Here is a 26511-nt window from a genome sequence, read left to right on the forward strand (position 1 = left end):
GTGATAGTCGAGCCTCAATGGCTGCATGAGAAATGCAACGCTCCCCGACATAGGGGTCGAACCGAGGACACGGGGACGTTGCGCTTGCCGTGGAGACAGGTCAGGGTACACAGCGTTTGGCCAGAGGACGACAACTGTCTGCATCTACCGTACATCAAGCTGTCCCAGGGACGAAGCCGGCTGAGCGGGACGCATGGCAGGCCACGCCGCATCGGACACGCCGCTGGACAAGACACAAGCGCAGGCCCGGAGACGCACAGCTCGTCGACCACGTCTCCAGCTAGTGTCGGCAGCGGTATGTTGAGGTATCCACAGACGAGCTGAGAGTCGGATGCCATGGCGGCACCAGCAGCAGGATCGAGGCAACGAGGGGCAAGGCTGCAGCGCCCGCCCCCGTCCCGACGTCGTCCATGCCCTGGCAATGCCCACACTGCGGCGCGAGCGGGGCGGAATGGAGAGACGGGAATGGCGTTGAGGTCTGGTACGGGTGGACTCGTTGCATGGACCAGCAGAACACCACAAGCCACTGGCATACTGGTAATGAGCCTGATGGGGGGGACAGGGTCGAATGGTTGGTACTGAGCGTGCGTTTTCGGCAGGCCAGGTCCATGGCGGGGCTAGGCGCTGCCAGCACACACAGATGGATGCGAGAGAAGGGCGTGCAAACAGAGGTCAGAATGCCAGGGACAGGAGTCGTGCGTGGGCGGGTGAGGCGGCGGCGACGAGAGAGAGCGTGTCGGCCGGTGTCTGGCTCCAGAATCCAGATAGCCGGTATGCACGCGAGCTGCACAGGAAGCTCGCTGGCGTGCAGGGCCGCCACGACGACACGCCACGGCCACGGTCGAGAAGCAGACCGACAGCATCGACAACGAACGGCGGCGGTCACCTGCCGACCCGCCTCCCTCTCCTGCAGCTCTCACTCCCTCCTTGGTACTGTGCTGCTCCCTCCGCATCGGCGGACTTGGCGAGATGTGCGGTCCGGGGCCCGGGGGGTGGAGGCCGTGGCAGTGGTCCCGTCCGTCCTGTGCTGGGTCTGGCTCCGGCAAAGGGTAGGTTGCGTCTTGCGTCCCAACACGAGACGGCGCTGCGCAGCGACATGCGCGCGCATGCATGCACGATCGTCGCCGCTCGCGGACCCAGCGTCTGATGGATGCCCATCGTCGCCCGCTGCTCCTTTCTTTTCTCGTCCCCTTTGTCAGGCTTTCGCGGCCGGCCGGTCCCTGCGTGCGCAACTAGCGCTCGACGCATAATAAGAGAGGCGGGCCGCCGTGCCATGGTGCTTCACTGCTTCCGTTGCCTCCCCCCTTCCGGAGGTCCCAGAGGCATACTAAGCAATTGGTGAGAGGAGTGCATCCAAAGGAAAACGACGCTGGCACGACTTACTCTGCTTCCGCCGTCGGCTGCCACCTGCGGTTGGGAAGAGGGGAAAAGAGACGACGACGACACACTGGCCACTTTGAGTCAGTGGCTCTTTCCGGTCCCGGACTCCCAGGGCCGTCGCTCCTGCCGCCAACCACCGCAAGACGGTACTTGGATACTTGGCTTTGGTCGTGGTCTCGTGGGTCGCGACTTCGAGGTCGCTCCTTCTCACCTGAACGCTCACCGCTCAACCAAAGCCCGCTTTCCCAAAAGGGCGGCCACGAGCGACCACCACTTACACACGCGCCGTCTCCCTCGATTGCACGGCGTCGCGCCCTGGGCAGGGTACTCAGACCACTCACCGTCCCGCCACCGAGCCTACCGACCGTCAATTCTCCGCACGAGGCGGCCTCTCAAGCTGCCGCCGGTCCTCACCAACTTCTGCCTCTTGCACAAAACTAGAACCAGGCCCAGACGGAGGAGCAGACGACTGCCTCATCGCGACCGCAACCACCGCCAGCGGCTTTGCGTATTGAGCATGCCCCATGGCCTTTTGGGTGCTCGGCGGAGGCGAGAGTAGCCTCCCTCGGGCCCGGGATGTCTCTCCTCCCCAGCATCGTCAGCAGCAGCATCTTCACCACGACGATGATCATTCGGGATGGGTCTCTCCTCATCATCCCGATCGCGATTTGAGGGGCGAAGGAGAGCTTGGCGGTGGTGGCGATGGTTCCGGGTCTAGTCGATACTACGAGGATGAGAGCGTGATGCTCAAGAGATCGAGGACCCTGCCATGGACGGTAGGCAGTAACCAAGACTACATGAGCAGATATGCCGTCCACAACAACCACCACCGTCACCAACAGCGGCAGCTGCGAGAACGGCATCAGTACAACCAGCAACCCGAGCATTCGATGTTCTCCTCTCCCGACCTCAGTCACTCCATACCCGTCAACAATCTCGCCTTTCTCGTCATCCGCGAGGGCGATTCGTCGTCGCCCAACCTCGTCCCTTCCCCGTCTCCCTCTCCCGAGCCGCCACAGCTCCTCTTCCGTTCGTCTTCCGATCAGGGAAACCATCCCATCCACTTCGGCCACGGCATGACGGAGCCCTTCTCCAGGCCAGGCACTGCGCCTTGTCCGATGGCTGCAATGCCAATGGAACGCACGGAGTCGGGCCTGTCCATCTCATCATCCGCGTCGGCCGGAGACTCCCTCTCCGATACCGACTACCTGCTGCCTCCCGGCATCACTCTGCTCTCGGATCACTCTGCTGCGCAGCTCGCCTGCAATCACATCGCCTCCTTCCGCCGCCGCTTCCCCGATTCGCAACCTGAGCGAATTCTCCGCGCTCTCATATCCCCTCGTACACGCGGTACCGATTGGCCTCTTGACAATGACGCGCTACGCAGCATCTTCAGCGCTGCCAACGAGCTCTTCTTTGCCAGTCGCCTGACCCGCCGCGTGACGTGGGACTGGAGTCACCCGGATTGGGGGCAGTACGAGAGTCACATCGTCGGTACCACGGCCGTGCGGCCTTGCGCGCGGCTGGGCGGTTGGGAAACATTGATAGTGCTGTCGTCACCGATATTGCGCGATACAAAGTACAACCGGAGGCTGCTCATCTCGACTTTTCTCCACGAGATGATCCACAGCTTCATGTTTGTCATGTGCGGACTCAAGGCGCGTGAGGCAGGCGGCCACACTAATGGTTTCCGCCAGATTGCCGCCGTTATTGACGAGTGGGCAGGGAGAGAGTACCTGCGAATGGGCGACATGGAGGCTGATCTGGAGCGCTTCCGCGGTGACGTGTGCTCACACATGGATGAGGCACACGCTATCCAGGCGAAGTCAGTGACGGCAGAACAATACGGCGCCGGTGGCGGGAGGGACGAGTACCTCATGCAGCCGATATCTCTGCCACGTTTCGATGGTCACAACGGCCAGCACCATGGGCATGGCCACCATTTCGGCCACCAGAGATACGACCAGGCAGTCTATGGAGATTGGCAGTGGCAGCCGCACGAGGACTTTGGGTCGCGCGACCCGCCGGCGTCCTCGGGCCTGCCATACGTTTACTGACGGGTCTGTTGCGGGGAGAGGTCCCCGACTATTCCATGTTGCCATATGTCCCCTTTGTTCAAATCACATGTAGCGGCCAGCATGGTTGAGGAGTTCTTGATTTCGATGTTGTACACAGCCGTAGGGACTACGTACTTTGCAAAGTCACATGGCTGTGAGTTGCGTTACGGAGATGGAAGACGCATTCGAAAACTGCATTAGGCGAGCGTGGTGTCTCCATAGGGCTTACTGGAAAAGAAAGTGCAGTGGGCGCCTGTCACCGCTCAAGGCATTGTACCGTTGTGAGCACGAACAAGGTGACGTAAGATGGCCTGTTGAGAAAGGTGGCACCAAATGAGTCAATGCTAAGATATGTTCAATTGCACGTGTCCATGTCCTCATCCTCATGTATAGTCTTGACGATTGCAAAGGCTCCGTGTTTAGCCAAAACAGTACCCGACGCCGGCCATGCATATGCCACGCTCCAAATACAAGACACACCGGCATTATTTTGTATCAATCTCGGAAGTCATCTCCGTCGTGAAATGTTCCTCATGGCCTCGTTTTCCTCATGCCCCAGTCACCTCCCGGCATGCGTATTAGTTACCTGCTTCCACCGTTGATAGCCTGGTAGGTCGGCCCATTCTGTTTCTTGGATCCAAGAAGCGGAGCATCGACTTGAGCGTCGTCGTCATCATCCGACTCGTCCACCACGGCCGACTCATCCAGGAAGGCAGCCGAGCTATCGACGAGAGTCTCTTCACCGTCCGAGTCGCTGTTCTCTGCCGAGGCCGTGGGGCCGTCTCCCTCGACAATCATGAAGGCGGGTATGGCGCCGAGGATGGCGAAGAATCCGAGGAAGAAGTAAGCCGATACAATGTAGCCGTGGTCGGCGCCCCAGGTGAAGGCCATGCCAGTCAGGCTAGGGCCGAGAGCACGGCCGGTGCCGCTGCAAGCCGTAGCAAAGCCGTTGAGCGTGCCGAGAATGCGCAGCGATGTGCACGAGTTGGTCAACAGGATGGTCGTCGAGGGGAACGCTACGATGATGGCAAAGGCTTTGAAGATCATGACCGCCATCAACGCGGCGAGTCGGCCGTTTTCAGTTGGAAACAACGAGGTATACGGCGTCAAGAAGTATACAAACGGCAGCATGACACCTACGCGAGGATTAGTGTCCGTTGTTCCCGCAGGGGGCCACGGGATACCTACAGCAGACTCGGAAGCAGTGCAAAACGCCGTAGCGGTTTACCAGGGGCGGATAGAGAATAAACTGGATAAGCCCGCAGGTGATTCCGTAGATGGTGAAAATTGTGCCAATCTTGCCCGACTTGAGACCAAAGCCACCGTTGAAGTAGAAAGGAAGCTTGGTGTTCTCCGGTGTGTGCTCCTCAACCGGGTGGTTCAGGAAAACGGTAATGTTCTGGTCGTAAGCGACAGAGTGGAAAGCGAGAAAAGTGTAGGCGGCAAGGTTGATGACGGTCTGGCGGGTAAAGACGTCCTTCATTCCCGGTGCAGGCCCATCCTCGAGCTTCCTCCGCGGTTGGACCTTGCTGGGGACAAGGGGCGCGGTGGCTTCGCCGTCCACGAAGGAGCTCCTCCTGCGATGGGCATGTCTTGCGTTTCGACTGAATGCGCGCGAGACGCGTTCACCGACTAGGAGACCCCAGTCTTTGCGATCGCGCTTCGAGGCTAGAGTTTCCTATAGTTTTGTCAGTTACAGACTGCAGGCACTCGCGAACTTCTACAAACCTTGAGAAACAGTGCGGCGCTGGCCGCAGAGATGAGGAAGAAGACGGTGGCTATCAGGTTCGGCAGAGCATATGGAAATTTCTTGAAGAATTCAATGTTGCCAAAGACATCTGGATATTGCCTCGCGGGCTGGGCGAAGAAGCCACCAAAGGCCGGACCGACGACGGAGCCAAGAGACCAAACCAGAGGCATCACGGAAAAGGCTCTGGGCTGCAGTTCCTTCTCAGGGACCATCTCGGCGACCATAGTCCGGATGATGCCGACTACTCTCTCGTTAGTAAGGTCGACACCAGGGAATGGCGTCCCACGTACCGTTGCCATTGCCGCCGCCGAGAAAGGCTCGAACAGTGATGGCCATGGCGAGACTGGTCGACATGCCCCAAACGATGAAGCCCACCATGGTACTGATGAGGCCGCAAATCAGGATAGGTTTTCGGCCGAAGCGGTCGGCGGCCTTGCCCCAAGGAACCGCAGCGATAGCCTGAGCTATTGAGAACATGGCCGACGTGAAGCCCGCCCACTTGGCGACTTGGTTCTGCTCGATGCCGAAGTCACGAATCATCTCCGGCAAATACGGGAAGACAGATGTATATGCTAAAGGTTCGGCGAAGCGAGCCACGGCTGTAAGGCTGTTAGCACAACGGAGCTGAGCGAGGTGGTGAGCAGTACCCTGATGAGCATCCGCAGAAAGGAGGTGGCCCCTTGAGCCAAGGCAGAGCTTGCGACTGGACTAAACAGCTCGCCATGATGATGCCGCGGCCGTGCTCCCTGGTCTGAATAAGAAACAGGTCTCACTATGTCCGCGACTTGAGGGGATATCATGACAGGGAGCTGGTTATCCAAACATGAGGCGCATCTCGCCACAGGTTGTGGAAGAAACAGCCCGCAGCGGACGACGGCCCTGACAAAGCAGAGGGACATGCTCGGATGTTACAGTGGTGTAGCAACGGGTATGCCGTACCTAATATGGCCAGCTGCTGCACGGGCAGCTTTGGCTTGGATCTCGTCCGTTCCGTCATGGTGGCGAAGTGCAAACTGACGACGGTGTCGAAATTTCTCGTTCACGCCTGACGCGCCTTCTGGCAAGACGCGGTTTGGGGGGTTGAGGCTCCTCAGCAGGGTAGGGCAGGAAGCAGCGGGCGGCTCTTGCAAACTTGTGGCTGCCAAGAAAAGCATTCGCCCCTCAAAGACAAGCAAAGCAGGAGCAAGCACCGCGATGAAGTTTTTTGGGAGCAGAGTTGGTCCGGCTTTGCGGGTATTACAGCTGCGAGCAAAGAAGTCATCATCCGCGCCCGTCGCGGGCCGGGCTGCCAGCGGCAACGCCGCCACGGCAGGCGAAAAGCCTGGCAAGCGTCAACAGCCGCTGCAGGGTTCCCGCCCGTCCGCCCACCCATCTATCACCCACGGTCAGTCAGTTGGCTGCATCGAAGCTGCAAAGGTGGATGCATCGTGGGTCAGAATCGCGGCGGGCGGAGCCACCGAAGGGCGCGCTAATGGCGCCCCAAGCTCAGGTTGGGGGAGGGGAGGGCGCTGGGCGCTTACAACATGCAAGTCGCTCGACCTGATGAACCGCTCTGCAAGGTTTTGGGCCTCGCGGCACGGGTTGTATTCATTGTGGTGCTGTGCTTTACAGTACAGTACTGTTGTCGTATGGTTGCCCAACGGGCGTCGACGTAGATGACGTCTTGGTGAAAATACAATGCGGGCTCCATTGTTGCCCGTCGTGTTGTTGGCCGGTCCTCGGACGTCGGCTCCTCAGCGAACCAACCTGCAGCTATAGAGTCAGCTCGTGCAGCAGCTGGGTTCCCTTTCTCCCCCGCTGTTCGTGTAAGGGCCCCCCTGCCTGCACTTTCCGGTCTCATGACCGGGAAGCCAGCAGCGGATGTCCGAGAGCGGAGCCGTACCGGCGCCGCGAGGGTGAGGGTGTGCGGGCCGAGACACGATGACGAGCAGAAAGGTTCCCGGCCCGGCAAGACGGCGAGCCGTTGCCTGGATTGCTTGGGCAAGGATGGCAGCCTCGAGGTCAGCGGGCATGGCAATAAATAGCGGTGTCGGCCTCCATGACGCAGCGGGCGGGCAGCCTCGGGCGCGTGCCCTGCAGCAGGAAGGCAATGCAGTCACCGCCTGCGCTTGTCATTGGCGACGGCCTGAAGGCCGCTGTCGGCTCCGGTGACGAGGCTACAGCGGCAATCGAGGCCGCCTGGGGCGCTGCCTCGCTGGGGCATGCGGGCATCCTCCGCCTTCTGCAGCCCAGCCGATTTGGGAACTTGCATGCCCGTGTGTGTGTCTCTCGGGATGCAACCTCCGCGTCCAGCTAACTTACCCCAGGACACAGTGACAATACGGGCCAAGCTTCAGCACAGCGGTTCTCCAGAGTTGAGGGCATGGGAGAAATGAAGCTTCTCCCACGGCGGACTACGGGCCGGCCACTCTCGGGCCAGTCTTGCAAACCGGCCGGGGGCTCGCTGCTGTCCCCCACGTACAACTACAGGGGTTGGGAAGTCCACCGGGCGGCGCAGTACGGAGCAGTCGCATCGTTATGTGCAAAGTGCAGGGCATGATAAATTGCCCCAGCTGTCGCTGCCGTCCCGGCAACTGTCGCAGCCAGTGTGACTCCGTATCCTGGCAGACCTCGGACACCCACAGCGGAGCGGCGCAATACCCTCCGCCGCCGTGAGACCGTGACCCCATCCAATGCCCCGGAGGCGAGGCCTCGGCGTGCGCCCGCAGCCGTCGTGGGTACAGTACCCTCGCCCCCGCCGAGCCTCCGCACCGAATCCACAGCGCCCTTCGTGCCTTCCAGCGGGCAAGTGGCTGGTGCCCTCTCCAGCTGTGGCTCGCGCCAACCACAGGCGGGCTTCCCCGCTGTTACCAACCGATCTGGAAGGAGCATTCCCGCGTGTTTCCCGCAAATCCCACCAGAGCTGTGGCTGGCGATAACGTCAACGGCCCCAATTTCGTAATCCGGCTCCGCGAGCTCGACAGCCGTGCAGGACAGAGAACGTCGCTATCTGCTCCTCTGTCCGGGCTTTCTTCTTGCTTCAATGCTGCTGCTGCCAATTCGGGCAACTTTTCCAACAACAGCAGCGACGCAGGATATCGACTCCGTCGCCGACCATGGGCAAGCTGTAAGTGACATTATTACATCAGTTGGACAGCCACACTCCCTCAAGTGACACACCCGTCACACACACACCCGTCAAGCTCCCGTGGCAAATCACCTGAGACGACGCGCGCTCAGCCGCGTCGACGCCCGTCCGACGTCAACCCATCGACTCTCTTCAATCGCGCTGACTCTGGCGTGCGCAGGCTCCCGTCCAAGCCAGACAAAATGGCCAACGAGTCGACGCCCCTCATTCAGACCGTGCGGGTAGGCCCTCCGCGGAGGAGATACCCGCACCAGACGTGCCGGCGCTTCTGCACCCTCGCCTGCACGTGCGTCCTCATCTTCGGCTTCATCAGCTTCGCTCTCCATGCCTTCCTCCTCTGGCCCTACCACCGCCATCACGGCCACCACAGCCACCATGCCTTGTCCAGGCACAACGGCAAATCCCTGTCTCACGACAAGCTCAAGTCTATCCTGCTCGACACCCCCTCGGCCAAGCACGCCAGGGAGTGGAGCCAGTACTATACCTCGGGGCCTCACCTGGCCGGAAAGAACTTGTCACAGGTGCGTCGACTGAGATTTTGCTATGTGCATAACGTAACTAACCAGCAAAACTCAGGCCGAGTGGACTAGGGACAAGTGGCAGGGCTGGGGCGTAAACTCCGAGGTCGTTGCCTACGACGTCTACATCAACTACCCCGTTGACCACAGTCTGTCCCTGCTTTCTAAGTCGGAAAAGGCCAAGTCCTGGACCGTCGACTTCAAGGCTACCCTGACCGAGGACGTACTGGAGGAAGACCCAACCACGGCACTCGACAACCGCGTTCCCACCTTCCACGGCTATTCTGCGAGTGGAAACGTGACCGCGTCCTTCGTCTACGTCAACTACGGCACCTACCGTGATTTTGAGGACCTAGTCGAGGCCGGCATCGACCTCAAGGGCAGGATTGCCATCGCCAAGTATGGCGGCGTCTTTCGGGGCCTCAAGGTCAAGCGCGCACAGGAGCTTGGCATGGTCGGCACGCTCATCTACAGCGACCCTGGTGACGATGGCAAGCACACTGAAGAGAACGGCTACAAGCCGTATCCTGATGGGCCTGCTCGCAACCCCAGCAGCGTTCAGCGCGGCAGTGTGCAGTTCCTCAGCGTGCGCCCAGGTGACCCGTGAGTACCATCTAGCCACCTGTGTCTTGAGCTCGAAGACTAATACGCTCAGGTCAACGCCTGGTTATCCCTCTAAGCCCGGCGCCCCGCGAGCACCAGTCCACGACTCCACGCCGTCCATCCCCTCCATCCCCATCTCATATGCCGATGCTATCCCTATTCTGAAGGCTCTTAACGGTTACGGCCCCAATTCTACAACGTTCAACAAGTACTGGAACCGCAACCTGGGTCTCGCCCACAAGGGCGTCAGGTACAACATCGGCCCGTCGCCAGACAATGTTGTCCTCAATTTGTACAATGAGCAGGAGTACACCACCACTCCCCTTTGGGATGTTATCGGCGTCGTCAACGGAACCATCCCCAACGAGGTCATCGTGGTCGGCAACCACCGAGACGCTTGGATTGCCGGCGGAGCTGCCGATCCCAACAGCGGATCTGCCATCCTGAACGAGGTGATTCGCAGCGTTGGCAAGGCCGTCGACGCCGGGTGGAAACCCCTCCGCACCATCGTCTTTGGCAGCTGGGACGGCGAGGAGTACGGTCTCGTCGGAAGCACCGAGTGGGTGGAGGAGTTTTTGCCTTGGATCTCTGACGCCAACGTCGCCTACATCAATGTGGACGTTGGCGCGTCTGGCCCCCAGTTCGAGGCCGCGTCGGCCCCTCTGCTCAACAAGGTCCTCCGTGAAGCCACCAAGATGGTGCTTTCTCCCAACCAGACCACCAAGGGCCAGACCGTCGGAGACGTGTGGGACGGCAAGATCCGCACCATGGGAAGCGGCAGCGACTTCACCGCGTTCCAGGACTTTGCCGGCGTCCCCTGCATCGACATGGGCTTCAAGGCCGCTCCCGAGAGCCCCGTCTACCAGTACCACAGCAACTACGACAGCTTCTACTGGATGGACAAGTACGGCGACCCGGGCTTCAAGTACCACGAGGCCATGGCGCAGGTCCTCGGCGTGCTGCTGGGCGAGCTGTCCAACACCATCGTCATCCCCTTTGGCGCCACCGAGTATGCCGACGCCCTGGACGGCTACCTCGACCAGGTCGAAGATCGTCTCAAGGCGGCGCGCGAGCCCACCTCCGAGGCCGACATCTTCGCGCTCCGCGGCGCCCTCACTCCCAAGGAGGTCACGGGCAGCGCCGACGCCTTCGAGGAGAGCCTCCGCACCGTCCGCCGCTCGCTCGCCGCGCTGCGCGTCAAGGCCGCCGAGCTCGACGACCTTGCCGCCTGGGCCAACCGCAAGCTCGACGACGGCATCCCCTGGTGGAACATCATCGGCAATATCAAGCTGTGGATCACCATCGCAAAGGTCAACGTCCAGTACAAGTATTTCGAGCGCCACTTCCTCTTCGAGGGTGGCCTGGACAGCCGCAGCTGGTTCAAGCACGTCGTCTTTGCGCCTGGCCTGTGGACGGGCTATGCCGGAGGTAAGTTTTCGGATCGCAACGATCTCTCATAAGGCGCTGTTTCTGACTTTATACGTACCTCTAGCCGTGTATCCTGGTCTGATGGAGAGCATCGACGCCAAGGACTATAACAACGGCCTTAAATGGGCCGGCATCATCGACCGCTGCGTCGTCAAGGCCACGCATAGCATCAAGTAGCCATGTTGAATGAGATGCATTTGCGTAGGCCGATTTGTCTGGGCTGACGCCGACCAAGATCAGCAGTGCCTTACATAAATCATATTTTGGATCAAGTAGCACGTTTTGGATCAATGGATACTTTCAAGACATTATTTCATTCTCTTTGCTTTAAAGCGACACCATCTAAAACATGTCGTCTACCCAGAAAGAGCATTCAGTAACCCAAGACGCCCCAACGCCCTTCATGACCTATGGGCCTCATTACTGGTGCAAGCCTCAATTGCTTCGCCTCGTGTTGCAACACCGGGTATTATCGTCACTCCAGCATCGGTCCATCGCCGTCCCACGTATCCCGGAGCTCTTTCACTCGCCCGTGCCCCAGACATCACCTTAGTATCCTTGGTGAGGATTGTAAGGGGCAGGCGACACTACAGGCGGCGGCTGAGCGTACGGGTGTGCCTGATGCGGCGACTGCGACGGGTACGGGGCGGGGAATCCACCCTGTGGTTGCGGCGAAGCAGCCTTCTGGAAAGAATTGCCGGTGTGCTGGGCGGCGAGGGGGGCGACGGGTGCGCCATATGCGCCGTGGTTGGAGTAGGGCGAAGCCTGTTGAGGAGGGAAACCCTGGGTCGGGGGGTTGTACATGCCCTGCGGGTTGTAGGCCGTCTCCTGAGCGTGGAAAGGCACGCCCTGCTGAGGAACGGCCTCGTAGTTGGACTTGAACTGCGGCTGCAGCTGAACCTGGTAAGGGGCGCCAGCGCTGCCGGGCTTAACGGGCCGGTTGTGGAGGCCGGCGCGTCGGTGCTTGTGAATCACAACGGCATCGGTGACCCAAGAGATGAAAAAGAAGAGACTGCACAAATGTTGTCAGCGACAGGTCGCAGAGGCCGTGGTCGGGGCGGGACTCACAACTCCAGAGCGCCGAGGCCAGCCATGCCTGCAACAACTCCGCCGTGAATGACGTTTCGGCCATGCCTGTTGCCACACAGTTCGTTGTAGGCATCGTCATAGTCGTCGTTGTACCAGTCGCTGCCGTATTTGTCGCAGTAAATGCTGTTGACGGCAAAGAGACCGACGGCCTGCACAGCGCACAGCGAAAACGAGGTGAGCCACCAGATGTACAGCAGGATGTCGAAGACAAGCGCAGCCCAGTAGTTGAACGACCTGGGCTGGCACGTGTGCGCCGTGATGAGCCAGATGGAAATGGCAAAGGTGATAACGGACTGCAAGGCCATGTTAGCTCTGTGGTTCACTCTCGAAGGGGTTCGTCTTGCGCACCGTGAACATGGCCATGGCAGAGCCGACCGCGTACGGGATGAGATAGAGCGAGTAAGCCCCCAATCCCAGAATGATGAGACAGAAGAAGAGCTGAAGGGAGCGCAAGACTACCCAGCCTCTGGGGTAGTTGGGAATGTGCTCCCGGCCGGGCGCGCGCTGGGCGGACATTTTGGCGGGCTGTTTTCGACTGTGCTCGAGGGAAGAGAGATGCGTGTAAGTGTTGGCAATAGAGTATCACCGACTCAAGCCCAGCCTCAGCAAAGTCCTCGAGGTAAAGAAGGAGACGCACGACCGAAAGGGACAACCACGACGATTTCACAAGAAGGGGAGGACTGGCTTACACGCCGGGGAGGGGCCAGCCTTTTTGACCTGGGTGCCCATCGCGCGGGAAGGCAGCGAGCACCTCTTCGCGAGAACGCCACCTCACGAGCCTTCATCTGCCGGCCCCATCACACAGGCTCAATGCGAGCTGCATCCCCGTCGAGGTCGCAGGCACACGCCCACTCGCGTTGGCTCAATTCTGCCTTGTGGGACCCATCTCGCGAGCCTTTCTGTGCCAGATGTGAACCGCGGCGGGTGGGCAAGGCACAAGGGCGATGCCGGCCGGGTCTCGCTCGGCCAGTGGCCCAGGAGGCCAGGAGGAGGGCCAGGACCCAGGCAGGCGGGCTGGCCCAGTCCGCAGACGGCATGGGGAGATTGCTTCAAGGCGCAACGGCGTCCTTTCTTTTGGCCCTCCTGCTGGTGCCAGGCAATGCAAAAGCCGCCTGCGACGCGGTGGACGGCGTCGCGCTAAGTGCTGCGGCTGAGGGCGACGGACTGGGGTGTCGGGTTGGGTTGAGTCGGGTCATCTTCAGCCCCGGCTGGGAGTGACTGAGACGGGACAGACAGCGCAGTGATCGTCGTCAACTTTTTTTTGTGTCGTCGCGGGGCAGGAAGAAGCGGATCCAGAGAACAGGCCCGCTGCGACGCAAAGGGGCCCACGGCAGCTGAAGAGGTTTGAGACGGAGGAGGTGTTTGCTGTGAAAAGTTCACGGACATGGCGTTGCTTGCAGTCGGCGAGGGAGCTGGGGCTTGGGAGCATGGCGGCACGACCAGGAAGGAACGACCCGGGGCGTCCATCACACGAGCAGGAGCAATGGGAAGCGCATGTGGCTTGCTCCTGCCTTCGAAGTTCGAACCCAAGAACCAGCCACACTGACAGACCAGCAAACTCATCATAACAACGCACAAGCAATGAGCATCACGAGTTCCCAGGCCGCCTGCTGTTGGCTTGGCGTTCGCTTGATGGCTTGGCCCGCCCGCAACGGCGCCTCTCTGCAACCCAAGGGTCCGCCAGCTCGTGGCTGCACAGCCATCAGCCCTATCTCAAAGTGTCGTCAAAACGCGCCCGGAGCTTGTCAACCCTTCGACAGGGGTCTCCAGCAAGCAGCTAAAGCTCGCCAACAAACCTGCATGGCCCGCCCGCCCTCACAAGCCATCATTCCGATCGGCCAGTTAGCGTGAGGTTGCGCACCCACCAGCAAAGCACCAGGCAGGGACGGACAAGCGCCACAGGGCATGCATGCTTTCAACACCCTTTTTGCCTGTCTTGGTTACCCGCCAGGCGGGCGCCTCTCCGTCAAAAGACACACGGCTCAGGCCTTGGGTGCTCGTTCTTCTCGCGTTCGTTAGCGCCGTGGAGGAAGGGGGGAGACCATGTGGAAACCGGTCCGCGTTCTGGGAAGGCGGAGGAAGCGTGCTGTGAGTCTGTGGCCACTTGAGCCTCATGGAGGTTCGTTGCCCTTGCCGTCGCACACCCAGACACGGGATGCCCCGTCCAGCCGTGGCGGCTGAGGCGCAGCCCAGAGTTTGCGGCGGGCGGCTCTCGGTGGCTCACCACCGTTCAAGACCCTCCAAGTACAAAAATAGGCAAGGGGCGTTCCGCTGCTTGGAGCGACCAATGCTGAATGTATTGAACCTCGTGACGAGATACGCCTGGAAAGAGGCATTGCCGCCACGACAAGGCTGCTTCACACTCCAAGCAGCACCCCTCCAGCTAACTGGACTCGACTTCACTTATGAATCGTCGCCATTTTCGGAGCAGTCGCTGTACACGCGAGAATACCTGCGCCACATCACAGCACCTCGTTCACGACAGCAAAAGACGGCAGTCGGCCTCCAGGCTTCACGCTTGTCACGGTCACCGCCGAATGAGTCAAACGAGAGAAGGGCCCTTCAGACCTGGCGTCTCTCCTGTCATCACTGTACGTCTATTGTATTCCGTCTACTATGTCCATCGTACAATGTCTCGTCTAGTCTACAACAACTCTAGAACTTGTACACCTGCTCCTTCTCGTAGCCGAGCTCCTTGAGGGCGCCCGTCAGCTCGCCCTGGTCCTTGGGGCTGACCTTGTTGCCCGAGATGGCCTTCATTAGGCCGGGCGGGCCGCAGACGAAGAGCTTGATGTTGTCGCTCTTGGGCTCGGGCAGCACCGTCTTGAGCAGGTCCTTGGTGATGAAGCCCGTGTTGCCGGCCCAGCCCTTGGGGGCCTTGTCGACGACGTAGAAGGCGCGGAACCGCTGCGGGTACGTGTTCTCCAACTCGGCGAGCTCCTTCTTCAGCAGGATGTCCTCCTCGGAGACGTTGCCAAAGACGAGCGTCACCTTGGTCTTCTCGTTGGGGTTGCTGAAGATGGTGCGCAGCAGCTGGTACATGGGCGTGATGCCGGTGCCGCCGGCAATGAGGCCGATGTGCTCGTGCTTGTTCTCGGCCCACGAGTACTTGGGGAGGGGTCCCTTGAAGTCGAGGCGCTGGCCGGGGACCATGTTGTGCAGGTGGCTGCTCATGGGGCCGTCGGGGTACTTCTTCACGAGGAGGTCAACGTAGCCTTGGGCACCTGTCCGCCTGTGTCAGCGCATGCCTTCAAGCCTAAAAGCAGGTAAAGGAACCTACTCTCGTCGCTGATGGGGGTATAAGGCCGCAGCGTGGCCTTCTCGTCGTTGGGGCCCTTGTACTTGGTCAGGATCGCGCTGGCAATGTGCAGACCCGAGACCATGTCGCCCTCGGGCAGCTCGAAGCGGAAGCGCTTGGTGTTGTGGTTGACGTTCTCGACATCGGCCAGCTTCAGGGACACGAAGCCCTGGTCGCCGCCGGTGAAGGCAGGCTTGGGAGCGGCGCCCGTGGCCTGCTTGACCTTGGCCTCGGCCTGCTGCACCGCGGGCGTGCCAGCGAAGTAGTAGTAGCCGGCACCGGCGAGGGCCGCACCGCCGGCCAGGTACAGGAAGGTGTTGGAACCGGGCTTGGCGCCGGACTCGGTGGCGTACCGGCGGGCGTGCTGCGCGGGCAAGAGTGTCAGTCTGTATTCACGAGAGCGGCTGGGAGCGGGAGGCGGGCAACAACCCCGTCGATTGCTCCCTAGCACTCGGCACACACAAACATACCGTCTTGAGCGGCTGGGCCGCGCGGAAAGCAGATCTGGCAAACATCTTGGCTTGTTCCGACTGCGGGGAGGTCAATTGGGGGTCGAATTGGCCGCGGAGGGAAAAGTTGTTGGTTGAGGGAGGCCGATGATGAAATGGACTCGACCGAGGAGCTTACAAACCGCGCGCTCGGGGCTTGTCGGGCGGTAGTGGGAACTGGCAAGCTACCGCCCGCCCGGCACGCAATTGCGGAATGACGCAGGTGTCACGTGACGGCCAACGTGCCGCATCGATCTGAATTCCAGGCTCAGTCCATCGATCCAAGGATCCAGGAACCGAAACAAGGCGCCTCCCGGTCTCAGCTTGTCAGCCACCTGGGTGCAGGTACTGGAGGGCATCGGGCTTGAAAACAAGCTCAACACCAAACATAGCACAGAACAGTCCGGCGTAAGCCTCAAGCACAATCGCACCCAGCACATCTCAAGGATTCTTACTTGCTGCTGAGGACCACCCAGCCAGCTTGTCACTTGAATTTTGTATAAGGGTCGTGTAAAGTCATCCGAGACCTCCTCCGGCTCCATTTCGTCAAGCCAAAGGCCGGTCTCCTATCCTGTATTGCACACTCCTTGCCATGGACTCATGCTTCCCTGGTCAGGCCAAACGCCGCAAAACAGCCAACTCGTCTCTTTCGTCCCCTCATATTGTATTTCAATTGTCGTTCCATCAATTCCACATATCGTGCTCCCTGCATCGCCGGGTAACGGTATATAAATCCCAGTGGGCCCGCCAAAGCTGCCGCTGGTGTTAGTTGTCTGTCGGTCTTAGCCTCGCTGCTGTGTGGACCTCTGTCATCGAGGAAACGTCGCTGCTCCTGAGCCCTAATGAGCACGCAGAGCGCTCGATTGTGCCCACACCCGAAGCCGAGCAGCGGCGAAGGTTCGCATTATGAGGAATGGTGCCAGGTATTAGTTGCGAAACGCCTCACCGCCCAGTCTCCTTGCCGTGTTCTGCTGTCTCGGCAACCCTGATGTCGGAACCTTCTGATGCCGAGCCGGGCTCCGTGTCAGGCTTTCGGCCGGAATCCTGGCCCTCCGTGCGGAGAAGAGTCGTGTCTGTATGCTGCGAGATTGTGGGCGTGTTGGCCTGGCTGCCACCCCTCTGTCCGTGGTAGTGGATGACCTGAGGCGGCGTCTGGCCGGCTTGAATGCCCAACTGCTCCGTAGGATAGGGGTTCAAGTCCTTGCTAGAGGTCGAGAACATGGACACTACCGGTTGATGATAGCCATTGGTCGGATTACTCGAACTGTGGTGGTGGCCCTCGGGGCCGCCGTGCTCAGCCTGGGTCGGCGTACCGGCTTCGTTGGGAGAGCCCGAGCCGTCTCCGATTTGGCCCGTAAGACTGTTCATCCCACCCTCGATATCTCTGAGTAACCGCACGTACTCCTCTGGCACCAGCCCACTCTCCTGGGTCTTGGGATCTTCCGCCACCAACCAACCCTGGCCGTGGCGATACGAAACCCAGATAATCTGGCCTTCGACCAGGGGCAGCTCGTTTTCGTTTTCCCGCTCAAAGTCGAAGAGGGCCACCGCTTTGCCATGGAATTCTTCGTCTGGCGACGTGATGGTGAACTGGTAGTCTCTCGAGTACCGTGACTCGTCCGTCTCATTGTATCCTGGGGATGACAACGAGTCAGAATCCTCCGAACCATACAGCTCGTTCTCGTTGATCCGCTGCGGGTAATGGTACGCACGGCTGTGTCTCGCCTGGTCCGCGGGGTACGTGACAAACTCGCCTCCCGGGCCGTTGGCCTCGCCCCCTTGGTTGACGTAGTACCTCTCGCTGCCGTCTCCAGCCGTACCCACGTAGTATCCCCTCTCTCTGTCGTAGTTGGAATGATTCATAATGCTTGAACCAGGTGCATCGATGTCGCGGCTGGTGCGGCCCCTTCCCGCGCTCATGGTTGCCGATGTCGACTTGTGCTTCCGGTGACGGGTCGCGACGACGGGGCTCTGCAGGTCCTCGTCTTCGCTATAAGGTGGGCCATCGCCGAACTGGATGGGCGGGATGTCGTGACCGCGGTTGAAACCATCTGCGGTCCATGAGTCCCACGGCATCTTCTGCTCCCACGACGCCGGGGGATCAGATAGTCTCCGGGTCTCACTCGCGGGCGTGGTCAGCCCGGAAGGAGGCCCAGAAGGCTCCGGGGGCGGCCCATAGTGCAGCGGGTGGGAGGCAGGATACGCGAAGTCGCGCACCTGGGTGTACGGGAGGCTCGAGGGAAACATGGGGAACATGTGCGACTGCGGCCGCGATCTGGAAGGGACAGAGCTCGCAGAGTATTGCGACAGTCGATGTCTCGAGGCGTGTGACATGGGTCGTGGCAGAGTGCTCCGGCGCGAGGGCGTAGATGTTGTCAACGGCGGCAAGGCGGGGTGGTTCGCGATCGACGAGGGAGAGGCGGCGTCTGGCGCTGGAGAGGAGGCGGGTGACGATGACGTTTCAACCATGGCGGCAATTGCCATGATCCGCCGCGGCGACGCAACTCGAGATGCGAGCCCCAGAGACTGGCCGGGCCGTTACCTGATGACGGTAATGGCGCAGGTCGCCCAACAGCGGCGCCGGGCCCGTCGCTGCGCAAGTAGCCGCGCGTTGGACGGATGCTCGCTGGGCCAAAAGGCCGGATGTGACCCGCAGGCGGGGTGGTTGTCTTTGTGTCTCGTGGGATGGTTTCGAGGCGCGGGAGGGCGCGAGCTGCCGGGCGGAAGCCAGACGTGGCGAGGAGCTGGGCGCGATGACCGACAGTGGCACGGTGCGGTCCTCACGGAGTTGGAGAGGGGCGGGGCGGCAGGCGCTGTGCGATGCCCCGAGCCCTAAGACAACTTGAGGCTGTCGGCGGTCGAGTTGCGGGCAACTGGCATCCAAAAAATGGCGCTGCGCGAGGCCGTCGGCGGCACAAAGAGGCAGAAGGCCGGTCAGAGCTTGGATGCAGGTCGCCGTGTCGACTCGGGCAGCAGGACGCGATGCCAAGAGGCAATGCTGGCGAGAGCGGTTAACGGGATGCTCGAAGAGACAAGACGCAAGAGGCGGGATGGAGAGGAGGTGGAGGTCGGTCCTGGCGCCGCCGCCTCCTTTGGCCTCCACCTGTGCTGCGACTGGAAGTGGATGGCGGGCTGGATGGATGGAGGGATGGAGGGATGGATGGCTGGCTGGCTGGCTGGCCGGGTATGGGGGTGGGTGGAGGATGAATGGGGGAGGCAATTGACGGCACCTCGCCTAGGTCGGGGGATGGATGGAGGGTTCCTGGGCTGCTTGCTGCTGGGGCCACAAACTGGAAGTGGGCGCTGGCGAGGCGGGCCTCGCTTTACGTACTTGCAGTTGTACAGTACAGTACAGCACAGCACAGCACTGTACCTCTTTCGTTGCGCTGGAACTCGGGCAGTAGGTTTAGGTACCTTGGAAGTTAGAACTGGCCTGCCCACGGAGCTGGAAGCGCGGCGCCTTGCGGGCTCGTCGTGATCAAATGGGCGCTCGCTGCACTGGCTCCAGGCACTAACTGGGGGACTCGGCGAGGCGGGCAGGTAAGCGCGAGGCCCGCCGACGCCACTGGCCAACCTCAGGGCCTGTGAGATGGTTGGACGAGTCAGACGGCGCGCGCGTGGCCTGTCATCAGGCTGTCTGTCAGTCAGTCTGTATGTCATCTCGGCTCTGCTGGACGAGGACGAGTGTGAGGTCCAAAGACGGAAGAATAAGTGGCACACCACCATACGTACTCCGTGACTTGTCTGTGCTGCACCGTGTTACGATGGAGGCGCAGTGGTTGCCGTGCTGACCATCATGGAACGGCCCTGTCCGAGGGAATCACAACCTTGGTACGGAGCTGTTGAAGACGACGCGCAGGGCGGGCAAAATTCGAGGCAATCTCACGCCCCCAGGCTATGTCGCTTGCCGTGCCTTGGCCTTATATCATGTATACGATGCGTCAGACTCTCTTATCATCTGTCTGCGCTGGCAGCGCCTCTCACACGGGCCTCTGCCATGCTCAAGCAGGCAAACCTAAGACCGTCACTTGGTTGTTGGTCTGCACGACAGCGTCGCCCTAGGTACAGCACCTTCGCTCCCAGTGACTGTTGGTGGCGCCGGCTTGACAAGGACATTGTCGAGATGGATCACAGCCCTGCTCCAGGCCCACAAGTAAGACTGACAGTGGCTCGGGACTCCATGTAAGCATTCATCCACGAAGTACAAGTCAATCAGGTATCCTGGTTTCGTCAATATGAATCATCTAGACAGCAGAGCTGCCACCGTGCCGTCATGCAAGGGCCCCGACAAGGCATCACAGACTTGACGAGAGTTGTCTGGTCGCGTTTTTGAGCCTGTCTCGCCCGACGGTCTCGTTTTCGAGTACACCGCACTCTCTCATGTAATAACTCGGTCGGCGGATAGCGGAGATTGCCACGATGCAACTCAACTCTGATTAACGCTGAAACGTCCGGGGTTCAGGACGAGGGAGCATCCGCCGAGGCACCCTGCCGCCCGCGTCCCAAAGACGTGTACTTGCATCCGCGCTGCCTCGACGAAGGCGCATCCAAAAGTGTGAAACCATGGTTCAATGTGCGGCACTGTCCGGCGCGAGGGCGACTCCGGCACATGTCACGTCTTGTCACGAGGTCTGTCGGCAGGACGCAGCACGGGTTGGTGTCCGTACGCATACAGACGCGCGTACAGAGAAGTTTGGAAGGCTCCAACACATCGTTGCTACTTCTTGGCGGCTGTACGTATGTTGCAGAGGGTGGTAGAGGTGCTGTGCGACGGCACAACAGGCCGACGAGGGTGCCATGAGCTGCAGCGTGGCGTGCGTCTGCAGACAGCTCCCTACAGTAGCTGATCGATCTCGCTACGCACTGACGGTGATCTAGGGGGCCTGAAACATGACGCTGGGTAGAACAGCACGCAGCTGGCCCTCAACCGTCTGTCAACACCAAGATTAACTGCGCTTCTTGACCTGTTTGACGGACGGCTGTCCTGAGTTCCGCCGCACGCTGCCGTATCCCGCTTAATGCCCTGGCTGACTTCTCGGGTATCACCAAAGGTTACACGGACGCTACCTTATTACCAGCCCGCGGGCGCTATTTTTGGGCCCTGGAGAAGCTCAGCAGTGAAGTGATCCAGGGACCGGGGCGTTAAATGATGATTGGAGCACAGGGCATCCCGTCGGTTGTTTCAGGTCATGCAGGCGCCTGTTAGCCAATCACCACGGCGTGGAGAATCCCGTCACTTTTCGCGCGGCCTGGCGACATCTGCTTGGTGCGCTTTGCCGTGGCACGCGACTGAATGCCCACACGTGAGGATCTTCTTTTTGCGTGACCACGGCAATCTCCTGCGTGCAGACATGCAAGTGTCGTTCGAACTGGAAGCTGTGGATTGTAATCGCCGGCACGCAGCCTTGGAGTGTCGCGATTGCTGACCCTGACGCTCCGAAACCGGTGCTCACTCAAAGAACACATTTGGCGGCGTCGGTAGAATGTACATGCTGCGCCGTACTTCTCTGCGGCTGAGGTCCGTACTCGTTACCTGGTGTTCCACTTTGTAGGGCCAGCCTGCCCGGAGAGCTCTCCAGCCGGGCTTTAGCCGCCCCCACGTGAACGTCTTCAACGCGTCCCGCTAACTGAGCTTCTCCAACCTCATCCAAACACCGACATTTTCTTCCACTCAGTCCACATCCCGACCACTCAATGTCTGCGCGAGCGCCGCGTTCGACACCTCGCCGTTCTGCTCGGTGATTTGGTTACGCCAATTGCATGAGCTGAACACTGCCTCAAAGGTAAAGAAGCTTCACCGCTACCGCCCTCCACGCCCTCGCAACCTGATGAGTCTAATTATTGGAGCTGTCTGAACTCCCTTGCTGAAAACCATTTTATACGCTTTTTTTATCTGAATTGCAAGCTTTCACAACTGCTTTGTTTGCCAATGCCTTCAGTGGTCCTATGCTGACACAATCTGTCCTCAGCTTCCCGCGGCGCGCACTCGAATGATGCACTGGCCTGGACCATTGAGCTCCTCTCTGCCAGCCACGCCCAGATAATTGGACAAGATGGAGGTGGTAAATGGGGCAGCAGCCCCTTCGGTGCAGAATGGCACCGGAGAGGGTCAGGAGTCGTTCAAGCTCAAATTTTGCACCGTCTGTGCCAGCAACCAGAACCGGTATGCACCAGCGCAGCACTCGATGCGCCTGACAGCTTCCACTGACGGCGAATTAGGTCGATGGAGGCACATCTCCGGCTGTCGCAGGCCAACTTTCCCGTCATCTCCTTTGGTACTGGTTCCCTGGTCCGTCTACCAGGCCCCACCATCACCCAGCCCAACGTCTACCAATTCAACAAGACTTCGTATGATAGCATGTACAAGGAGCTCGAGGCCAAGGATTCACGGCTTTACAAGAACAATGGCATTCTCAATATGCTCGACCGGAACAGAGAGGTCAAGTGGGGTCCCGAGCGATGGCAGGATTGGGCCGTTGGCGTGCCGCGCTTGCAGCACGCGAAAGATCGCGGCCACGTCGGCACTGAGGGAGGCCTTGTGGACGTAGTGTTCACTTGCGAGGAGCGTTGTTGGGATGCCGTCATCGATGATCTTCTCAACAGAGGTTCGCCGCTCAACCGCCCGGTGCACGTGATCAACGTCGATATCAAGGACAACCACGAAGAGGCCCACATTGGGGGGCAGGGCATCCTCGACCTTGCAACCTCGCTCAACAAGGCCGCAGCAGAGGAGCGCGAAGCGATCGGTGCCGCCGCGTTTGACAGCGGTAGTGCTGCCAGCCGGGCCAGCTTTGACGAGAGAGTGCCCGAGATCCTTGGCGCCTGGCAGGAGCGGTGGCCCAATCTTCCATCAACTTGGACCCTTGCGTGGTTTTAGTGTTTTTTTGTTCTACAAGTCACGATTGATGGCAGCCAGGCGTTTATTGGTTTGGGACTCACTACAGGGACACGCGCATAAGACGTTATATTTATCAAATCTATATTTCCCACTCTGTTTGTGGGCCATCCCTCTCAAGTTCTTCCTGCTGGCGAAAGCTCCACGCCCCGTTAATCGCAGGGCGTGGTCGGTGCTCTCCCGATCTCACTGTATGTGCACCACGTGCCAAATTGTGTGCGTGGAGGGTAATCGGGGGATTAGAAAATGTTGTGGATGGACTGTGATAGCGTGCTTTGATGCTGAATGCACCTTGTCTCCGTGCACCATCGGAGCGAGGCCAACACCTTGAACCTATTTGACCTTGAAATCCCTTTAATATGCCTGATTGCATGACCGACTTCGAGAGACAAGATTTGGGCGCCAGGCGCGTGTGCCTTAATACCTGGTATTCTCAGCTACCCTAAACGGCCATTTCTGCTGGACCCGCACGGACGGGAAACTCTCACAATGCGACTCGTTTAATGGCATGTCCCGCCTCGGGTAGATTAAACTCAGCGGTATTTTCTGTGAACCTGCTTAATTATGTGCATTGAAAGAAGTTGTGCAGCTTGAGGACTACGGGGGATACGATTATCATGTTTTGGGTGTGTTCAACAGCCAAATTTGCGTATACGACTGTCAACGTATGCTCGCGCTCCCACGCTCGGCGAATCTGCACCGGCTCATAAATGATCAATCGCGATAACAACCAGGCAAGCAGTTCCAAGCTGAGCCGCTCCGTCGGCACGCCGTTGCCAGCTGAGCGCCTCCACCGCCTTGCCGACATTCAGCTGCGATGAGCTAAATCGCGGGATGATGCAGATACGAGGGCGCCGATGCTTGCGCCAAAATGGCGGAGCCGGCCGTCCACAAAAAGCTTGGCAACGTAGCTTGTTTGCTCGACATGCCATGCGACTGTTTACTGGCACTATTTTGGGTTGTTTCGGCAGGTAGAGGCCTATTCTGCGGGAAAGTCCTTGGGCTGGGAGGCAGCCAGTTCTACGACGACGACGTCGTTGTCGTGGGCTACACGCACAACCTTGAATCGATCTCATGTCATTTTTGTGTTCCTCTTCCCCACCCCCCCTGCCTGCCCAATTGCCAGGGTCCGGTGTCTCGGCGCCGGGGCGGGTTGGGAATTGCAGCCGAGTCGGAGCGCGCATTGCAGGGGCAGCGGTATCTCACAGGCGGGAAGCTCAGCTGGCCAGTGCGGCGCGCGAGGGGAGCTGGGCGCGATGCCAGTCGCAAGGGATCAGTCGCTTGCCCAGCATGTCGTCATATGATTCACGCAGCAGTTTTGCAAGGAGAAAGCACCGTGTAAGTGCATGCAATCACCGTCACAAACAGACAGAATCGTGTCTGCGCACGAGGTCTTGCCGCCGCTGCACCGCCAACAGGAGGATCCTGTTCCTGACCGTCGTGCCGGGCTGGCCGCGGTCTGGACCTCAAGGGGGGGCAGCACTTTGCGCTGCCCGTGGTTGGGATGACGGGCAAATTGCACACGCGCAGCAATGAACAAGATGGCAGTGCAGCATCGTCTGACGAGGGCGGCATGGCAGCTGAGAAGCGCGTTGATGGCACGCTGTACCTGCTTCCTGTGCAGACTCGAGCGCATTCGGTGTTGTGTCATTGGTGAGCGCCAGGGCGGGCTCGCGTCCCCTTGCCTCGCGAGGAGGACCCATGCTGGCTTGGCGATGCGAAGTGAATCTTCGAACAGCTTGGCCCGCAGTCATCTATTCGCCCTCGGCGTCCTGCGTCGTCCAGTCGCAGGCGACGGCGAGCAGCGGGCAGCTGCGTCGTCCGCGTGGGCGGTTGAACCCCGCGACATGGGCTGCTTGGCGTGGACCAACCCGCATTCACGGCTTGCAGTTCGTCCAGACGAAGATTTGGGCGCATCCCATACCTATCCCTCTCCATCGTCAACAGCCCCCTCGATGCGATGCGATGAGATGGGCCAGCCCAGCGCAGCTAATGAGCGCCGGCGACCCGCCCCGCCATCCCAGGCACATCTTGAAAAAGAGTGGGCGCTAGCGCTAGCCGGTGGGCACAATGGACAAATCAGGGGGGCGCCCCGGCGGTTAGGCCATTCAAGGACGGCGCTTGCTCAGGGGCAGATGGGAGGGCTTGCCAGGCACAGGACACTGGCACAGCTCAGGGCAGGCACAGTGCAAATCAGGCACCAGACGGGAGCCAGTGAGATCCTGCAGACCAGGTCGACTTTACCTCGTGCTGGGCCCTCTCAGATCCCCTCAGGCGCCAGAACATGAACGGGACCGCCGCAGTGGAGAAGGAGCGAGAGCGCCGCTGACCGACTGCCCCCAAGCAGGCTGGGACCGACGACGCTGGGTGGCCAGCTTCAGTCACGATGGAGAATGCCAGAGGGAAAGAGAGGGTGGAGAGGCGGCGCCCCCCCAAGCCCCCCTTCCCCCAACGCCGCAACCTAGTGGGCCACGAGCGAGGGGGGAAGGAGTCCTGGGAGCTGGAGAAGGGGGGGAATCCATGAACCCAAGGCTTGTCGAGTACTTTGAGGGGCTGCTTCGCGCCGGGCGCCTGTGCCTGCGCTCTCGAAGTGGGCGGCTGCAGGGTTCCATTCTTCGTAGGCCCTTTCCAAGGCGTCCAGGGGCGGTTCAAGGGCGGCTTGTACGACGCCGCAGTTGCCGGCAGTGGCTGCTGGCCAGTCAGGGGCCGAGGACCAGAGCTTCCATCCAACGGGCCTGAACCGGTGCTGTGCTGTCGGCACGCTGTGCTTTCCCCCCCAGCGATGGACTGCATGAATGGCCCTGGAGATTCGTCGGCATCAGTCAGGCACCGTATCGCGAATGCTCGTCCGTACCGTGCCGGATCAACACAAGCGCGAGGCCACCAACCTCCTCGTCAGTGACACCATTTTGACTTTATGCTTTCTTTTCCTACCCTTCCGCGACCTGGGCAAAACGACGACGAGCACGGCGACGACGTCAATACAGCAGCTGTCCCTCTCGACACGGGCTCACGCACCTTGCCATCCCGGTCCGTCCGACCCCCAAGCGAAAACACGCGGCCTCCAGCTCCTTCGCACATCGGCCAAGTGGGCGGCAGAGATTGCCTGCTTGCCTTGATATAATTTGCACAGCAGGGGCAACGACGGCCTCATTTCCGACCGCCCGCGCAGCGCACGCTTCCGGGCCCTTGTTGTGCCCCGAGCCACCCTGCGATTGCGCGCTCGCTACCTGGAACGCAGCACTCGGCCGCGCCGTCCATCCATCCGCCCCCTTTTGTCCCCGTCGATACGGTGCCGCCCACGGTCGCGCATCCCCTGCTTCCCGCACTGCCGTTTCAGACGCACACGCTTGAGCCCGACGAGTGACCTCTTGCTACGGCGCTCGTACGAGTCCGTGACGCGGGTTGGTTATCCAGCACGGCACAGCACATAACCTGCTTTATTACCTGGTACGCGTACTCCGTGCACGCTGGGTACTACTTGTATTGTCAGGCCCGGCAAGCATTCTCTGCCGGTACGGACTACTTTTCGCCCATCCGGAACCGACTCCCGGCCCGGCGCAGACCAACAGCACAGGCGTCTACTGGGTGTAGGCGCTGGCTTGCTTGCACCACGGCCGACCCAGGCATCTGTTTGCTTGCCTCGCGACGGCGAATTTTATATCGACTCAGCTGATACCATTCAGCGACCTTGTGATCTCGAGCTCCTGGCAGTGAAACCTGGGGTGCCAACCGATCACGCCGTCTTCCGCGCTCGAGCAAACAGGGGGGCTACCTTATAAGGTACGGTACCTAAGGAGACCCCGACCAGGTGCTCCCCCGGCGGCGCTCAGCGCCCTGTCTCGCCCCAAGACGGAGCTGGCCCATCAGCGAGCGAC

At 60.2% G+C, this 26511-nt stretch overlaps 7 protein-coding genes across 7 annotated transcripts; 3 read left to right on the plus strand and 4 right to left on the minus strand.

Moving 5' to 3' along the window:
- Positions 1-1904: 1904 nt before the first annotated feature.
- PLICBS_004534 (uncharacterized protein) lies at positions 1905-3437 on the plus strand (the record flags this gene model as incomplete). Its single annotated transcript, XM_018326116.2, has 1 exon — positions 1905-3437. The coding sequence occupies one exon, from the start codon at positions 1905-1907 to the stop codon at positions 3435-3437; it is 1533 nt and encodes a 510-aa protein (XP_018175868.2).
- A 582-nt stretch (positions 3438-4019) lies between these two features.
- Positions 4020-6184, minus strand: PLICBS_004535 (uncharacterized protein; the record flags this gene model as incomplete). Its single annotated transcript, XM_018326115.2, has 5 exons — positions 4020-4573; positions 4626-5115; positions 5166-5428; positions 5478-5786; positions 6127-6184. The coding sequence occupies 5 exons, from the start codon at positions 6182-6184 to the stop codon at positions 4020-4022; spliced, it is 1674 nt and encodes a 557-aa protein (XP_018175867.2).
- A 2312-nt stretch (positions 6185-8496) lies between these two features.
- PLICBS_004536 (uncharacterized protein) lies at positions 8497-11040 on the plus strand (the record flags this gene model as incomplete). The annotated part of the gene is made up of 4 exons (XM_018326114.2): positions 8497-8835; positions 8891-9435; positions 9488-10863; positions 10928-11040. 4 exons carry the CDS (start codon positions 8497-8499, stop codon positions 11038-11040), a joined length of 2373 nt encoding a protein of 790 aa, XP_018175866.2.
- A 372-nt stretch (positions 11041-11412) lies between these two features.
- PLICBS_004537 (uncharacterized protein) lies at positions 11413-12468 on the minus strand (the record flags this gene model as incomplete). The annotated part of the gene is made up of 3 exons (XM_018326113.2): positions 11413-11875; positions 11932-12245; positions 12301-12468. 3 exons carry the CDS (start codon positions 12466-12468, stop codon positions 11413-11415), a joined length of 945 nt encoding a protein of 314 aa, XP_018175865.2.
- A 2139-nt stretch (positions 12469-14607) lies between these two features.
- PLICBS_004538 (NADH-cytochrome b5 reductase) lies at positions 14608-15765 on the minus strand (the record flags this gene model as incomplete). Its single annotated transcript, XM_018326111.2, has 3 exons — positions 14608-15176; positions 15233-15614; positions 15721-15765. The coding sequence occupies 3 exons, from the start codon at positions 15763-15765 to the stop codon at positions 14608-14610; spliced, it is 996 nt and encodes a 331-aa protein (XP_018175863.1).
- A 915-nt stretch (positions 15766-16680) lies between these two features.
- Positions 16681-18207, minus strand: PLICBS_004539 (HOG (high osmolarity glycerol) pathway protein; the record flags this gene model as incomplete). Its single annotated transcript, XM_018326110.1, has 1 exon — positions 16681-18207. One exon carries the CDS (start codon positions 18205-18207, stop codon positions 16681-16683), a length of 1527 nt encoding a protein of 508 aa, XP_018175862.1.
- A 3584-nt stretch (positions 18208-21791) lies between these two features.
- On the plus strand, positions 21792-22615 carry PLICBS_004540 (RNA polymerase II subunit A C-terminal domain phosphatase; the record flags this gene model as incomplete). The annotated part of the gene is made up of 2 exons (XM_018326109.2): positions 21792-21901; positions 21958-22615. The coding sequence occupies 2 exons, from the start codon at positions 21792-21794 to the stop codon at positions 22613-22615; spliced, it is 768 nt and encodes a 255-aa protein (XP_018175861.1).
- Between the last annotated feature and the right edge of the window lie 3896 nt (positions 22616-26511).

This window comes from Purpureocillium lilacinum, assembly GCF_023168085.1.
Source record: "Purpureocillium lilacinum CBS 284.36 DNA, scaffold_3, whole genome shotgun sequence".
In the NCBI taxonomy this organism is placed as follows: Eukaryota; Fungi; Ascomycota; class Sordariomycetes; order Hypocreales; family Ophiocordycipitaceae; genus Purpureocillium; species Purpureocillium lilacinum.